A 17889-nucleotide genomic window follows, 5' to 3' on the forward strand; every position below is an offset into this window, starting at 1 on the left:
ATTTTATTGATGATTGAAATGCTGATTACAAAAGATGCGGTGTCGAGGAGGAGAGACACCAGTACAGAAAATTGCTTGCTTGAAAATGTTTGATTGTTTGGTCCCCCTTAATAATGCTTAAAAAAATAAACCAACATTACATGACTAGTCCTAATAAAGCTGTAGATGCACACTGAATGAAAATGATGTAAACTAGCTTATAATTATAATGAAAAGGATTTAGTTTATTACAATGTAGAACTAAGTCTGATGGTAGCAACTTTGTCTTGCGGGTCAGGGTCTGCGCGCGCGTTGCTGTGGGCGCACGCGACACTTGCTGTGTTGGCCTGAGGCTGGGCGCTGGTGCTTGACATCAGGGTCTGTGCGCGAGGCGCTGCTGGAATGGGCCTGCAGCTGGGCACTGGCGAGGCATCAGGATCTGCGCACGCGACATTGTCAGGGCGCGCGGCGCTGTTGTCATTGGCCAGCCACTAGGCGCTGGCGAGAGGCATCGGTGGGGCGACAGAGGCGCATGCGCGCTTGTCACTTGGCGCAGCCAAGACCACGGGACCGACCATGGCGCTAGGCATTGTGAGGCTTGCTATGCCGCCATGGGGCGCGGCCAAGAGGTCATGGGGCGTGTCTGGAAAGCAGCCCATGACATTACTAGTGTATAATAAGTGAGAAAAATTAAATATTATACAGTAGTTATTCTTTGAAAAACGAATTACTACACCCCACTCTTAACACTATCTGACTCCCCAATTAGTCATATTGGATTAGCTGAGTCTTTTTCAGAAGCTGGCCTGTGGGCACACGTGCAGTGCGACAGATGAAGAATGACAAACTCTGCCTCTTTGGTTTTGATGACTCTGATCGATCTAAGTTGTCACAACTTCCTCCCAAGTTGGCCTTTCCTAATTTGTTTCTGATTTTATAGGTTAAATTCATCGCCATTGTTAATCAGAACCAGATATCAACTGATTTTCCAGGTATATGTGCTTTTGTACTTACCCTCCTTTTTCGTTTTATGGCTATTTGCATAGTTCATTACTACTATTTATTGCTTGAATTTTGTTTCCCCATTCGTCCCCATGCAAGAAGAAAAAATTATGGTTGAAAATTGAAAATCATTATTATCAGTGCTTACCTCAAATACATGTGTTTGGTATCAGGGGCGGAGGGAGAGCATTAGCTACAGGTTCAGACGAACTCAGTAGCTTTTGCTTAAACCTTGTATTTGTATTATAGAATTCATAAAATATGTACAAATATTTAATTGTGAACCCAATAACTAAGACAAACTATGAGTTCGGCGATAAATTTAGAACCCATAAACTTTAAATCCTAACTCCGCCTCTTTTCGGTATAATATGCTTTGGGAACTTTCTCATTTAGTCAAGAACTCAGAAGGGTCTTTTTATTATATGCTGCTGATAAGTGAGGCTTTTGATTAATGTACTTGGTCATGTTGGTGAATACTAGCCATGAAATGTTCTTGGTCCTGTTTATTGTCGTTCTCATTCATTATATTAATTATTTTTTTCCTTGTACATCCGTCGATGGTGGGTGAAAATTAACCTTGTCAAGGGAATGGATGCATTGCATCTATGTTTGATGGGGCTTTGCGATCAGTTTTTTTTTTTTTTTTTGTGTGTGTCTAACAAGAAACTTCTTGATAATAATGGAAAGTGATGGGAGCTCCTTGAACTCTTGGGCAGTATGGGCGGAATTTAATATGTCGAGTAAGATGAATGTGGAAAGGAGAGAAAAAATAAAAAGAAAGAATCAAAACAAACAAGAAACTTGTGATGATTATGGAAGTTGATGGGAGCTCTTTGTAACATTGAGAAGTATCGGGCCAATTTAATGCTGGAGTATGACGGATGCAGAAAAGACAAAATCAAAACAAACGAGAAACTTGTTGATGACAATGGAAAATGATGAGAGCTCTTTGAAATGTTGGGAAGTACCCAGGACAATTTAAAGCGTGGAGTAAGGCGAATGTGGAATCGAGAATCGAGTAAGCAAATGAAAGGCTTTCATAAAAATTCTCGTAGAATCGAGAATGAAGGCTCCTTTCTTTTCAAAACCTCCTATAGACTAGACTGGGATCTTATCCATTTGTAGATGGAGCTTCGATAGCAGCTAGGTCTAGAGGGAAGTTGTGCCCTGTCTAAACATTAATGTCACATGGAAAGGATGGAGAGGAAAGACATGCAGCCAACTGGCTTGACTGCAGGGCAGAAATGCCTTAGAAGATGCTGGCTTTGGTGGACAGTAATGCCAATTAAAAGTGAAGAATTCTTGGTTTGAAACATTCCATGTGGTATATGACCAATCATTTGCTTACCTCAAAAGCATGTGTTTGGTATATATCTGTGCTTCACGAACTTTCTCCATTACTCAAAATCAGAAGGATCTCTTTTTATACGCTGCAGAAGGTGAAGCTCCCGATAAGTATCCTTGGTCATGATAGTAAATACTAGCCGTTAAAGTATTTGGTCCTGATCATTGTTCTTCTTCTTCACCATCTAGATCTTTTCTTCCTGGTATACCCATCTAATTTCCTAGACACTAAAAATCGAAACCAGGCACACAGATTGTCAAGGATATGTATGTATATCACCTATGTTGGAGGATTTTGCAATCAATTTGGTATGTGTGTCTAACAAGAAACCTGTGGTTGATACTGGAAAATGAGGAGATCTTTGAAATCTTAGGAAGAATCTGGGGAAATTTAATGCACATATTAGTAAGAATGCAGAAAAGAGAAACAGTTTTAACATTTAAAAATTAAAGGAAAAATGTACTAATTTTAACAGGCAATTGTGTTGACATACTGACATCGTTTTTTTTTGGGATAAAGGTAACAAATGTTTAACAGATTTCTTATATTCTCTTTCCGTCTTATGAAAAAAGAAAGACAAACGTGTGAGACAAATAATAACTTTTCTAGAAGTCGGGAAAGTGTTTCAGGTGGATCAGGTGTTTAACTGTTGCCAAGTGAGTGGAATTACCACGTAGAAACATTTATCACCACATGGGAAGGAGTGAAAGGAAAGACATCCTCCGGCAGCGGTGCAGGAAATGCCTGAGAAAATGCTAGTTTTGGTGGCCAGTAGTAGAACGGGTACCGTGCCAAACAGTTAAATAGGATACAGTGGGAAGACTTTTGTCTACTGCAATGCAAAAGACATTTGCGTTATTGCTTTTAAGAAGGGGTTTAATATAACTCTATTTGGGAAAGATGATGGATGCTTGCAACCTCAGGTAGTTGAGTAGTGACTTTGTAAAGGTCTATGTTTGCTGGCTTTTATGACTTTCTCAGTTCATATTCAATAATCTAAATCACAATATGCCACCCTATGGACTCGATGAAACTATGGTTGTCCTTTTCACTTATGACTAATTAAAAGAGAAGAATATGGGTTTCACCATTCAGTATGAGTTGATTGTAGGGTATCAGGATCAAAGGTGCCACGGCCCATGAGAAAGTTTGGAGCTATAATTTGAATAGGAGTATGGACTGATTATATGGATATCAGATTTTTTTCCCGAAAGCTGTGAACATAAATTTTATAGTTAGGTCAAGGGTAAAGCTGATAGACGAGAGGAAAGGAAGTCAATCAGCCAAGTGATATGACTTATTTTTTCTTCTAACTATGTCGTGTTTCATCATTAACTGTAAATCTTAGTTTCTCTTATGGTGCAAGGCTATAGGCCTGCTAAAAAGAAATAGGCTTACTCTATAGTGAGATTCGATAATTTGTTTCACAATGTATTATTTTAGTTTTGTCTAGTTAATGATATCTTTCCATACACCGTTATACTTCTCTTGAGATATCAAAATATAAATTCTCCTATATGTTGAACTTATATCATATAGCCTTTGAAATACTAGGAATGCTAATAAATAGGACTCGCCTAATATCACTACCTGCAAGAATAGGCTTGAGAGTTTCCAAGAAGTAGGTTTTTAATTGTCCATGTATCCTATTGTATAAACCACTCGTGCATCACGTCCGTGGCTATAGGGGAGTGCAAGGAGAATAAAGAAGGAAGCTTCGTTTTAGGATTGCGGTGATCAACTGAAGAACTATAGTGTTCACAAACTTAGTATACAGTCATATCTGTTCTAATGAATAGTTGTCTAGCATGCAGCCGGATGAATTGTACTAACTGTTGGTTTCTTAAGTTGCATAGATGCTGGGTTTAATAATTTAAGAAGCTACTTTCCAGAGTAAGTATTCGTTCTCCAGATTTATAAGGTGGGGAAATTAAGTGATAGTAAATAAGTACTGAGAACCGGAAATTATTTTTATTAATTTCATTCATTTTTCTAAAAAGAAGAAGAAAACAATATATAGAGAAAAAGAACAAAATAAAGTCCCTAATTTCCACTCGGCAGGTTAGAGCCCACAGAATTCTGTTCATTAATTGTAAGGTTGCAGTTAGTTAGCTTTGGATGTAGCTGCACCAGAAATTTTAGTGTTGACTCGGGATTTGGCAATAAAGAACAGGATTACCACTGAAACTTGTTTTCTTCACAAAATCTTGCTGTTGGTGATTCGATATTAGATTCTCTATTAAATGTAGCTAATGAAATCTGGAAACACATCTTACAATAACCATATTTGACTAGCAAGTCAACACATTAAATACTTTGACCTTTTTCCTTTTCTTCTTCTGTTGTTCTATGCATTTCTCAGTTCGCCGAAGAACAACCACTCATCTAACTTCCAGTTCCAGTTTGCATCCTTTAATGGGTCGCAATAAGCTTGTAATGAAGAAAATTGAGAATTCGACATCCCGCCAACAAACCTATTCAAAGCGCAAAGATAGCATTGTTAAGAAGGCAAATGAGTTGGCTGTTTTATGTGACACAGATGTTGCTCTTTTAATGTTTTCTCCAACAGGTCAATTGACCAGCTATTCTAGCAGAGGAAGGTGAATATCTTCATAAGAAAATCTTATGAATGGAACTTCTAGAATGATCTTTTTTGTTTCAATATTCTGCTATATATTTATTTGAAACACATCATATAATGATTTTCTTTGGTTGTATAGTGTTGAGGATATCATGCTCCGTGTTGTGAACCGGCCTGGCGAACTGCACAGGCGGTACGTTTATTTCATATATTAAATCCATCAATTAGACTTTGCCAATTCCTTATAACTGACTATCCTTTGGTTCTTATTCCAATACAAATGATTGTTGAAGACCCATTCCAAATGAACAGGTACGACATTTTACACATTTCATACTGATCGCCAGCCTCTGCTGCCAAGTCTTTGGAGTTTTGTCTGACCTTAACATGCCTTATTCATTGCAGCACTTTTCACAGAGGCTCACACAGCTAAAATATGAATCAGAAATGGTGGAAAAGATAGCTATGTATGTCATTCTCCTTTTGCACTCCATTTATTCCCCAGGGTGGTGTTTTCCTTATGTATTAGATTTATTAGTTCATGAGAGTGGATACATGACTTCTCTGTTCTTTTTTTTTTCTTTTTCCTTTTTTTGCTTATTATTTTTCTACATTACTTTTTAATCGTTTTTATCTTTTTGCTTGGTATTTTCCCATGCTGATGATTGGTCAACGTGCTGTAGCGCGGAGGTAAGATGTGATGCTTCACATTATTGTTCTTTTTGTCTTTTTGTTTCTACCTGACAGTCTGGCAGTGAACCAGTTATCCCAACCACTAACTACGCATTACTGAAAAGTCAGCAAAAACAAGAATATTACTTAGCTAAAACCTGCAGGAAAAAAAGAAGTGAGGGTAATAGAAGTTTTACATCATTTTTGGGAATTGTTATTTTTAACAGGCATAAGAATTTAGCTTTCCCGAGACCTAGGAACCAAAGATCTCCGAGCTTTTGGTTGATTCTGTATAGTTTAAATCCAAGGATATGTCACTACAAATAGGCTAATATTTAGAAAGGAGGTCACCTTCAGCCAATAGTTAACTTATATTTGCTATTACTGCAAGCTCATAATGCGATATATTTTTTATGCCTTTCCATATTAGGCTCATGAGGAGAAGCTTAATAAGCTCAATCAAAGACTAAGTGAAGCACGAGAGAATATAAGGTAGAGGAGTTCCTCACTTTCTCTTTCCTTCCTGTCTTTTCTTATTCTGTCCTGCATCTTTATTAGGATGTTCTATTAGGAATGGTGGGATAATTTTATTGTCTGAATGTAGCTCTTGTAATCTTTTGGAGAAAAAATTTCCTTCTCCTGTAAGGAATAGTGATATTTTTCCTTGCACTGGGCAGGTATTATGAACCGCAAGTGGAGTATATCAACTCGGTCCGCGAAGCTGTTGCTTGCCAGCAGTTCCTTATGGGTGCTATGGGACGGATACAACAATTAAAAGTGAGCATATCTCAAGAATTTTTAGTTCTACTGCACATTTTTAGGGGGAGAGACGAAGTAAAATTAAGCTCGATTCATAACTCGTCCTCCCCCCCCTCTCCCCAAATCAAGTGGCAAGCGGCCCCACCAACCCCAAGAAAAATGTACCATCTGGTTAATTTAGGAGGTAGACCAGCATGATCATGTTTTCTATTCTTCTTACCAGGCAAAACTCTTGGGTGGTGAAGTTCTCCAGAGAAATGAAAATGTCGAGGTAAAATAATTTTAAGCTGAACTAAATTGCCATTTCTTATTATATCGTGTCTGGAAGAATGCTTACCTGTTTCACCCAAATTCTGTATGGAAAATAACTGGTAGCATTATAATTTCCAGGTGGCTTCGGTCAACGCAGAGGATACGGCTGCTACAGCTAATGGATCTTCATCTTCAAATCCTAATTGGTACCTAACTTCCGTGTACATATCTTTTTGAGTGTTTTGTGCTTCTATTTCCTCAAGTTGTCTACCTCTGATAAGTAGAAAAGGGTACTATCTTCAGATTGCAAACATGAAATGTTTGAAAGAATATTTGCCTCTCGCACCCAAAAATTGTTGAAGAGGCACAGGAGGTCGTTTGACCACCTGATTGGCGGTGATCCAATCTGATACAGTTAGCAATAATGCCAAAGTGCTTAAGTCGCTCCAGCATTAGTTCTACCAATGCCGAAGTTAACCAATTTTGGTGGCAGTTTATCCAGTAGGTGCACACTTTGGCCTCATAAAGCGGGGGAAGGTTACGACTGACCAAAGAAAAAACATAAAAGGGCAGGTTATGCAAATAACGTGAGCTTGAGGGGAGACAAACATAGGCGTATGTAGTGTTATAGTATGGGGTGTTTGGGAATAAACCCCCTACACAAATAATATTCACGGTAATAAAAGCGGAATAAGAACGTAGCACCGAAATACGATAATTAACAAGAATAAAAGAGTAACAACGACACCAAGATTTTTTCGTGGAAAACCCTTTTGATAAGGGAAAAAACCACAGCCCCGAGAGGAGCAACTGATATCACTATAGTAAAAAATTTTACACTTTGTAGGTCCGAGTAAAATACCCCAAAGACCACTACAACACTCAAAAGAAATAACCCTCTTTTGATATTCTCACCTCACTACAATATCACTCACTCTCTATTTTTCTCACAGACTATTTTCTTATACCTTGTCTGTGAAACCCCACTCTTTCTTTCTCTCTTTGTTGGTGTGTCTTACAATGAAGGTAGAGGCACTTATTTATAGCTGCAGAATACCTATGTTGATGTTTGCAGTGACATCAACACTACTGCAAAAAATCAGCCGCCCAAATCTTGTCTAAATTGGCTGGCTTGACAAAAGGAAGAAAGAAGAAGTTTTTCTTCTTTCACATATGGGCTGGACCCCATAAATCTCCCCTTCCAGTCCCATTCACCTGAAGGAGGTAACACCGGAGGTTCTAGTTTGAGTGTATGCCGACAAGTTCTTTGCATAGCTCAAACTTGTCTCTTGGTACCACTTTGGTCAACATATCCGAAGGATTCTCACTTGTATGGATCTTCTATACCTGCATAGACCCATCCTCTATCCTTTCTCGAATCCAATGATACCTCACGTCGATATGCTTCGTCCTTGCATGATACATGGTGTTTTTGCTCAGGTCTATTGCACTTTGACTGTCACAATAGACGACATACTCCTTCTGGTGCAATCCAAGCTCTTGAAGGAACCGTTTGAGCCATACCATCTCTTTGCTAGCTTCAGTAGTGGCAATATACTCCGCTTCAGTTACAGAGAGTGTGACACATTTCTGCAACCTCGACTGCCATGATATAGCTCCCCCTGAAAATGTAAACAAATATCCAGTAGTGGATTTTCTGTTATTAATGTCACCTGCCATATCAGCATCTGTATAGCCCTTCAAGATTGGATCAGATCCTCCAAAGCACAAACAATCTCCCATGGTACCTCTCAGGTACCTGAGTATCCACTTGACTGCTTCTCAATGTTCCTTTCCAGGATTTTCAAGAAACTTGCTGACAATACCAACTGCGTGAGCAATATCAGGTCTAGTACATACCATTGCATACATCAAGCTTCTGACTGCTGAAGAATAAGGAACTGTAGCCATGTTCCCTTTCTCCTCATCTGTTGCAGGGCACATCTTTTTGCTCAACTTTAGATGACTAGCAAGAGGTGTGCTGACTGGCTTAGCATTCTTCATGTTGAAGCGTTCTAGTACACGTTTAATGTACTTCTCCTGAGATAGCCACAACTTTCTACTTGTTCTCTCTCGAACTATCTTCATCCCTAGAATTTGTTGTGCTGGGCCCAAGTCCTTCATATCAAATGACTTGGACAAATCTCTCTTCAACTTTGCGATCAGCCCCTTGTCTTTTCCTACAATTAACATGTCATCCACATACAACAACAATGTAATAAAGTTATTCTCAGAAAATCTTTTGAAGTATACACATGGTTCAGAATAGATCTTTAGGTATGTTTGACTTTTCATGAATGAGTCAAACTTCATATACCACTGCCTTGGTGACTGCTTCAATCCATAAAGATTCTTATTCAATTTGTACACCATGTGTTTTTTTTCCAGCTACTTCAAATCCTTCTAGCTGCTCCATTTAAATCTCCTCTTCCAAATCTCCATGAAGAAATGCAGTTTTGACATCCAAATGCACCACTTCAAGATCTAGGCTAGCTCCTAAGCTCAAAATTGTTCGAATAGAAGTCATTTTGACAACAGGTGAGAAAATTTCGTCAAAATCAATACCTTTCTTCTGTTCGAAGGCTTTAACCACCAATTGAGCTTTGTATCTGACCAGCTTTCCATTTCCATCTTTCTTGAGTTTAAAGACTCATTTGCATTTGAGTGGTCTTTTACCCTTTGGAAGTTCAACCAGCTTGTATGTGCCATTTTTCTGTAGAGATTCCATCTCTTCTTGCATAGCTTTCATCCACTGGTTCTTTTCTGGATGGGACAACACCTCCTTAAGACTTTCTGGCTCCCCCTCATCACTGATGAGGACATACTCTGTGGAAGGGTACCTGCATGACTCTACCCTTGGCCTCTCTGATCTCCTCAGAGGTTGAGGTTGTTCTTCTCCCTGAGTGGGGTGCTCCACTTCCTCGACACCTTCATCAAGTTGCTCCCCCTGCTCAATAACCTCACCAGGTTGCTCCCCCTGCTCGGCAACCTCGTCGGTCGTACTTTCTGCACTTGTGGGATTGTTAGAAGTAGAAGGAATAGTAACAAAGTTAGGAATTATACCATTCTTCGCCTTTTCTGACATATCAGCAGCAGTTCCAACTTCACTTTCTCGGAAGACTACATCTCTGCTTCTGATGACCTTCTTCTTTACAGGATCCCACAGTCTGTACCCGAACTCTTCATCTCCATATCCGATAAATATGCAGGGAACAGATTTATCATCCAGCTTTGTTCTCTGCTCTTTTGGTACATGTGCAAAAGCTCTGCAACCGAACACCTTCAGATGCGAGTAGGACACCTCCTTGTTGGTCCAAACTCTCTCTGGGATTTCAAACGCCAACGGAACTGATGGACTCCTATTGATCAGGTAACAGGCTGTCTGAACTGCTTCACCCCAGAATGACTTAGGCAGTTTAGCCATTCTGAGCATGCTTCTCACCTTCTCCACAATGGTGCGGTTCATCCTCTCGGCTACGCCATTGTGCTGTGGGGTTCCAGGAACTGTCTTTTCATGTCTGATCCCATGACTTGAACAATACTCTTCAAATTCCCTTGAAGTGTACTCACCTCCATTGTCACTTCGGAGACGCTTTAGCTTTCGACCCGTCTCCCTTTCTACTAGAGCATGAAACTTCTGGAAAACTTGAAACACCTGATCTTTGGTTTTCAAAATATAAACCCATAATTTTCGTGAAGCATCATCAATAAAAGTAATAAAATATTTGTTACCGCCCATTGATTCAATTTTCATTGGGCCACAAACATTAGAATATACTAAATCAAGTATATTCAATTTTCTTTCAGACGATGCCTGAAATGAGACTCTATGCTGCTTACCAAATAAATAGTAGTCACAAGGTTTTAACGTTGTACCTTTGGCATAAGAAATGAGTGATTTCTTGGCAAGAATATGCAATCCCTTTTCGCTCATATGTCCCATTCTTTTGTGCCACAAATCTGCAGAAATCTCATTTCTTATGCCACGTTCAATTCACCTTGGCATATTTCTGCATTTGTCCTGTACAACGTGCCAAGAGCAACTCCCTTTGCAATCACCAATGATCCCTTCGTGAGTCTCCACTTTTGATTTGTAAAATAGTTCTCGTATCCATCTCGGTCTAAAGCAATTTCCGAGATTAAGTTCATCCGCAAATCAGGTACATGCCACACATCCTTTAGAACCAATGTGCATCCGATATTTATCGTGATACAAATGTCACCAATCTCCGCAATCTTTGAGTAATTTGTGTTACCCATTCTCACTGTGGCGAAATCACCTGCTATATATCTGCAAAAAATATCTCTTACCGGTGTGGCATGGTAAGATGCTGGTGTGTCAACCACCCATTCCGACTCTGGACCTGACAGGTGCATGCATTCCTCTTCCTCATTTATAAAGAGGACAACATTATCATTGTTTTGCACCATGGCGGCTGTGTTGTCGTCATTCTTCTCGCCACTGGTTTCACCTTTGCCCTTCCTTGGATTTGGGCAATATCTTTTGAAGTGACCTGGTTGATCACAGTTGTAGCAATTTCTGGCTCTTGATTTGGATCGGTTCTTTGACTTCCCATGAGCTCCGGATCTACCATAGTTGCTCGAACTCCTTTGATAACTCCTGCCTCTACCTTTTGTGATGAGAGTTTGTCCTTGATTTTCAGGCTTCTTTCTCATCTTCTCATTGAGTAAAAGAGCCAATGTGACATCTTTCAACTCAATAGTAGTCTTACCGTGCAGGATGGTTGTTGCCAAATTATCGTACGAAGATGGCAAAGAGTTCAATAGCAAGATGGCTTTATCTTCTTCCTCGATTTTCACTTCGAGGTTGGCAAGCTGTGTGATTAGTCCGTTAAACACATTTAAATGTGACAAAAAATTCGTACCTTCACCCATATGTAAGGCGTATAACTACTTCTTCAGGTACAATTTATTTGTCAGCGTTTTGGACATGTATAGGCTTTCCAACCTTGTCCAAATTCCCCATGCAGTGTCTTCATCAATGATGTTATTTACCACATCATCTGATAAGTGCAACCTGATTGCACTAGTAGCTCTTTCATCCAAGTCAGTCCAATCTTCAGCTTTCATGGTATCAGGCTTTTTTGGCATCAACATCTAGTACCATGTGTAATCCTTGTCGGATGAGCAGATCCCTCGTCTTTCTTTGTCATGTTGAGAAACTGTTATCTCCGTTGAATTTTGCTACCTCGTACTTCACTCCGGACATTTTTATTTTTCACCGAGTATAGTACTACCGACAATGAATAGTATTTTAGTGAACGAGCAAAACTTGTGCTCTGATACCAGTTGTTGGGAATAAACCCCCTACAAAAATAATATTCACGGTAATAAAAGCGGAATAAGAATGTAGCACCGAGATACGATAATTAACAAGAATAAAAGAGTAACAACGACACCAAGATTTTGACGTGGAAAACCTTTTTGATAAGGAAAAAAACCACGGCCCCGAGAGGAGCAACTGATATTACTACAGTAAGGAATTTTACACTTTGTAGGTCCGAGTAAAATACTCCAAAGACCACTACAACACTCAAAAGAAATAACCCTCTTTTGATATTCTCACCTCACTATAATATCACTCACTCTCTATTTTTCTTACAGCCTATTTTCTTATACCCTGTCTGTGAAACCTCATTCTTTCTTTCTCTCTTTGTTGGTGTGTCTTACAATGAAGGTAGAGGCACTTATTTATAGCTGCAGAATACCTATGTTAATGTATGCAGTGACATCAACACTACTGCAAAAAATCAGCCGCCCAAATCTTGTCTAAATTGGCTGTCTTGACAAAAGGAAGAAAGAAGAAGTTTTTCTTCTTTCACATATGGGTTGGACCCCACATGGGGTTCATCTGAACCCAGTAATTTCGACACGGAATATAAATTTAGTATAAAAATTCACTAATATTGCAACATATAGTGGGTCTGAATCCATAACTTTAAAAATATAATAAGTTAAATACGAAGAACCGTAAAGGTTGAATCCACATAATCAAAAGGATCCGCCTCCCGAGATAAAGGGGATTCTAGGGGAATATTTAGTATGAAATGGCCCTTCTATAGATTTCAACGTACTGTTTTTATCGTCCCGAGACTCAACGCAGCAACAGATTTACTTACCCTTGATGAATATGTAGTAGTATTAATTTGATGCTCTGGATAGAAGATAAACCGGCGCCTATCTTATCTTGGCCATGTTGTTACCCCTTTTATCTTATGCCTTCATATTATGATTAATGAACCACTATTTTTATTTTCAATCACTTTCATGTTACTCTGCTGAATTAGATTACACAGAAGAATTTCCTAAATCTTTGTTCTGTCTGTAGGAATTCAGTAAGGGATGAAAGTTGTTAGCTGTTCCTGGTGTGAAACTTATGCAGCAGGAGTTGTATTATATTTTATTTTAAGAACTTAGTAGTAAATAACTTGCACCAATGGGGCAAGCAAAAGTATGAATAATGTTGCGTATGTCTGTTGGTGTAACTTTTAGAGTTCTTGCATGACATTACAGCTCTTATTTGCTCATATATTTATTTCTTATGTTGCTTCCCTTCACTTTCATGTCTTAATAACTCTTGGTATTTTGGATTACTGGGTTGTCCACTTGGATATGGATCCCTTTGTTTGTTGCAAAATGATTTCGGTTCAGATTGTTTTTCCTAAGTAGTACTCCACTATTTTTCCCTAGTAGTTATTTCGTCAAACAAATAATGGCACACTAATTATTTGAGATCAAACGTTTTATGTTACGGTTCTTCAAACGTTTTAAAATAATTTCAACTAAAAAAATGTATCTTAGGATTTCTAGCACATAGGTGAACTACTAAAAAAAGAGAGAAAATGTATCAAGTGAGCATTGGTCTCTATTCCTCTTAGTAAATAACTTAACCTTCAACCAAGTACACCATTCAACCTTCTTGGAGCATGGGTGATTATACCTATTTTAGAAAATATGCACATAGAATATTTAATTTTGCGGTGAGACCATGAGTTCATGTGCCCCATAATTTTGTCTATAAATTCGCTCGTCTTTATCGCCCATATCTATATGGAGGCTAATACAACAACATACCCAATATTATTCCACACTGTGGGGTCTGGGGAGAGTAGTGTGTACGCAGACCTACCTCTACCTTGTGATGATAGAGAAGTTGTTTCCAATAAACCCTCGGTTCGGGAAAGCATAAACACCACATTAATGAAAATATAGCCAAGAAAGTACAATACCAAAAAGCCATATAAAAACAGAATAAAACAACAACATAATATGATGATCAACTGTAAGCACGTGATTTTTGCCCTATATGAGAAATACTCCCAAAAAATGCAAAATAAAATGATTTTCCTTGGTGTGCAATTTTGAGTACTTTTGTGATATTTTTGGATAATTATTTGTATTTGTCTGTGTTTGCTTATTTGTTAAATTAATAAAAAATACAAAAAATATGTCGCATTTTGCATGTAGGATTTAATTCTACAATTGTTAGTAATTAAATTAGTTTTACAAAAATTAAAAATTACAAAAATATGCATCTTTTGCATTTTTAGCATTTAATGCCCAAATGAACAATTTTATGCTTAATTATTACTTAATTGCGCGTTAATTGTTATTTGGAGTTAATTTGCGATTTTTATAACTTAATTTAGTTCTTAATAATAATTTAAGTATTCTTATAATTTAGTTTTAGAAAATGAAAGAAGAAAAGATAACAAAAATACAAATAAAAATCGGATTGGGCCACTTCTTCAATTTTCAACCCCAGGCCCAAACAATTGTCCACGACCCAGTCCACTTCACATGGGTCGACCCGGTCCGCCCCATTATCCCATTAACCCAACACCCCTCTTCATTCAAAAAACAAAACAAAAGAAAAAAACAAAAAGAACAAAAAACCCTAAAAACCTAAAACTAACTACCCGCCCCCCTCCATCTTCTTTCTCTCCCAAAACCTTCATCCCCAAGCCATCCATGGCTGCTTTCCATGGCTGCCCTCGACCCCACTCCCTCACGTCCAAACGCCACTAACAAACAGTTCGTCTGCGTCGTCACTTCGTCTTCTTCGTCGTTCGACGTCAAGCTCAAGTTCGAGCTCGACGTCCATGGCTGCCCTCACCCTCGTCGTCAACCACCATCCATGCCATAACAGTCGACGACCAGTGATGGCCCAGACAGTCCGCCATGGACGCTGTCACTACCCCGACGTCGTCACTGCTCAAACGACCCTCCACAGCTGCTCCGGCAAACACCATTGTTTCAGCAGCTGCTGCTTCGTCTTCCCGTTCCAAACGTGTTGCGGGCTGCTGCTGTGGAGTTCTTCGCCGTTGGTTGCTGCCACGTTGCTGCTTGCACTTCATCTTCTTCAAAGCTCGAGCTCGCCATGGCCGAGTTGTTCCGTAGCTGTCTCTTCTGCTTTCAGCTGCAGGCGAACCCGACGCACCCCCCCAGCTGCTTCCGTTTCATCACTTCTGCCGCATCAGCTGTGGCTGTGGCTTCGGCGTCAACTTCTTAGGTTCGGGTTCGTTGTCGTTTGGTTGAGCTTTGGTCGAGGGTCACCGAAATAGTTCGTATGTATGATTGTTCGATTCGGTTAGTAGATTTTCGAGTTTATTTTTGTCTGTATTTTGTTTTGATATTTTCGAATCTAAAATCGGTAAAATGTTTGTTTTGTTCATATCTATGGTTAGATATTTGATCTTTTGTTTTGTTCATGTTTATGTGTTTTGTTGAATTAATTTTCAGATTTCAAATGGAAGTTAATTAGTTATTTTTCATGTTTATTTCATGTTTGTTTAAATGAATATTTGTTAGTTTAATGTTTGTTAGATTCAAATTGGAATTTAATTAATTATCTCTTCAATTTGTCTCATGTGCTATGTATTTTCCAGAAAATATTAATGTTGTTTGAATCGTTAGAATCCGTCATGTTTGTTGCTAAAAATAGATTTAATTCATGTTCATCTTTGTTTGAAGTTCATGTTTAAATCCAGTGATTTAATGTGGAGTTTATGTTTGTCTTTGATTTGTTAATTTAGTTTGAATCATGTGTTTTGTTGTTCGTATTGTTGTGTTCTTGCTCATACATTCATGGTCTAAATTAACCAGGATTGGTTCCCGATATGGTTAATTCATTCCATTAATTTTGAGTTGTGTTGTTCATCGTGTTCATATAATTGTTGTTGAAGATTGTTGAGAAATTGGTCATCTTGACTATATTTTGGTTGAGTTATGATTAATTGTTTGTTTAGAGCTGAGGGGGTAGTTTTGGTAAATTGCATTGCATTCGGGGGTAGAATGGTAATTGCAATAATGTCAGAGGGGTAATTTGGTAATTAAACATTATTTTGATTCTTTATGTTAAAGCATGGGGAACAAATATAATGGGGTGGGGTTTTTGATGTACTTGTTTAATATAATAGGGGACAAGACAAAACATAATGGGGAGGAATCTTGTACTTGTTTAATGTAGGCATGGGGGACATATTGTAATAGGTTGAGAATGTGGTATTTATTTAATGTAGGCATGGGGAACAAAATTTAAAATAAAGAAAACATTAGGTAGTGGGACAAAGCATGCCATTGGGGGGAATAATTTTGGGGTTGGAATGGAAGACTTGTCTTGCTATATATAGAGTCATTCTTGACATGAAAGGGGGAGGATTTTTTTTGAGAGAAAAAAAGAAGAGAGTTTTTAGAACTTGAATATTATTAAGAGAGACTTGGAGAGTTGACATACTTTGATAGTTGAGAGAGTTTGTGATAGTAAAAGAGAAAGACAATTTGAACTTTCACTCGAACAATTCTGTTTGATTTTCTTCGAGTGTTATTCAAAAGTCAGAAACTACTGCATCTCGTATCTTTTCTCTCTTCTTCTTTGACTGCGATTGTACTTTTGCACTGCTGAGTTTTCAATCTGTTACTGGGTCATTCTACTGGTTGTTACTGGTTTTGCGGTGTTGCTGAACCTACTGTTGCTGACTCCTACTTCTTTTGTTCTTGTACTGCTGTTTCCAGGTACACATTTGTACACTCTTGGCTTGAAGCGAAAAATGAAATATTAATCAGGCTCCTGTTCCTGTTGAATTCTTTTGTTCGGATCTGTGTTTGAATATTAATTTTCCTCTCTTTGTATAAAAATGTAGCCGATTAATTAATGAATAATGAGGTTGCATATGTATACTTTCTTCATCTAATAATGTTAGTTTACATTAATCGAAGAATAGTTAATCTGTTTTGATATTATTGTGTATTTATCTCATGTTCTAGCAAATAATAAAATGTGGAATGAAAGCAGTTTTTCCTTGTACAAACGCGATCGCAATTTTCCGTTCACATTAGCCGTAACTTAATAACTAAAAAGTTGCATTTTTCAGCATGTAAATAATTAGGAGATTTTTCTTTTATTTTAGAGACGAACTTAATAGAAAAATGTAGTCGCTATAGGTTTATCCTTTTAAAATAAAAATGAGACGAGCCTCGCCAAATAAATCACAAACCGCCGGGGCCCTCAATAAAATACATAACCATTGACTAGACTTTGGATTTGGCCGTTTAATGAACCTTCACGGCCTCTTCCTAAAATAACAATACGTTAGACTCTTTAGGACGCGCCTTAATAAATCTTACCTTCTTAAACTCGGGTGCACATTTATGTGACCCAAATCCAATTCTCAACGGAGTCGAAATGTGTTTCCAATCATGGGTACATTGATTGTGACGTGGTTCGAGATGCGTGTCCATGACGTTGCAAATTCATTTTTAAAAAATAAGAATGAGATGAGCCTCGCCAAATAAAATACAAATTGCGGGGCCCTCAGTAAATATTTGCTTTAAAAATTGTTTAGACTTCGGGATGGACCGTTTAGTAAAATTCCACGGTCCTACCCAAAATAAATACGCTAGTCGCTTTAGGCGCGCCTTTAATAATTTAATTTCCTTAAACTCGGGTGCACATTGATGTGACCCAAATCCAAATCTCAACGGAGTCAAAGTGTGTCGACGACCACGGGTACATTGATTGTAACGTGGTTCGAGATACATTTTTATAACGTTGCAATTCTTGATAAAAATAACAGTAAATGATAAAAGCGGTTGAAAGATAAAATTTGCACATAAGTTCATATTGTATTTAAAATCAGATAAATAAGCCAAATATAACAGTTGAGCGACCGTGCTAGAACCACGGAACTCGGGAATGCCTAACACCTTCTCCCGGGTTAACATAATTCCTTATCCGGATTTCTGGTACGCAGACTGTAATATAGAGTCATTCTTT

At 38.3% G+C, this 17889-nt stretch overlaps 1 protein-coding gene across 2 annotated transcripts; it reads left to right on the plus strand.

Annotated features, from left to right (window-relative positions):
* Nucleotides 1–760: 760 nt before the first annotated feature.
* On the plus strand, nt 761–13171 carry LOC104226191 (agamous-like MADS-box protein AGL104). 2 transcript variants are annotated; one of them, XM_070152744.1, is made up of 10 exons: nt 761–971; nt 4692–4929; nt 5050–5103; nt 5204–5222; nt 5316–5600; nt 6013–6074; nt 6260–6359; nt 6565–6612; nt 6732–6799; nt 12943–13171. In XM_070152744.1, exons 2-5 carry the CDS (start codon nt 4745–4747, stop codon nt 5532–5534), a joined length of 477 nt encoding a protein of 158 aa, XP_070008845.1. In that variant the 5' UTR covers nt 761–971; nt 4692–4744; the 3' UTR covers nt 5535–5600; nt 6013–6074; nt 6260–6359; nt 6565–6612; nt 6732–6799; nt 12943–13171. The 2 variants fall into 2 exon arrangements, 1 of the variants encoding a protein (XP_070008845.1); XR_011401233.1 differs by lacking the exon at nt 4692–4929.
* Nucleotides 13172–17889: the final 4718 nt, after the last annotated feature.

Source organism: Nicotiana sylvestris, chromosome 7 (assembly GCF_000393655.2).
Source record: "Nicotiana sylvestris chromosome 7, ASM39365v2, whole genome shotgun sequence".
In the NCBI taxonomy this organism is placed as follows: Eukaryota; Viridiplantae; Streptophyta; class Magnoliopsida; order Solanales; family Solanaceae; genus Nicotiana; species Nicotiana sylvestris.

Bases quoted from the DNA above. Each gene is read 5' to 3' on its own strand.
- LOC104226191 (XM_070152744.1), top strand. From the start codon at position 4,745: ATGGGTCGCAATAAGCTTGTAATGAAGAAAATTGAGAATTCGACATCC. The intron at 4,930-5,049 runs GTGAATATCTTC...TTGGTTGTATAG, and splicing joins AGCTATTCTAGCAGAGGAAG to TGTTGAGGATATCATGCTCC.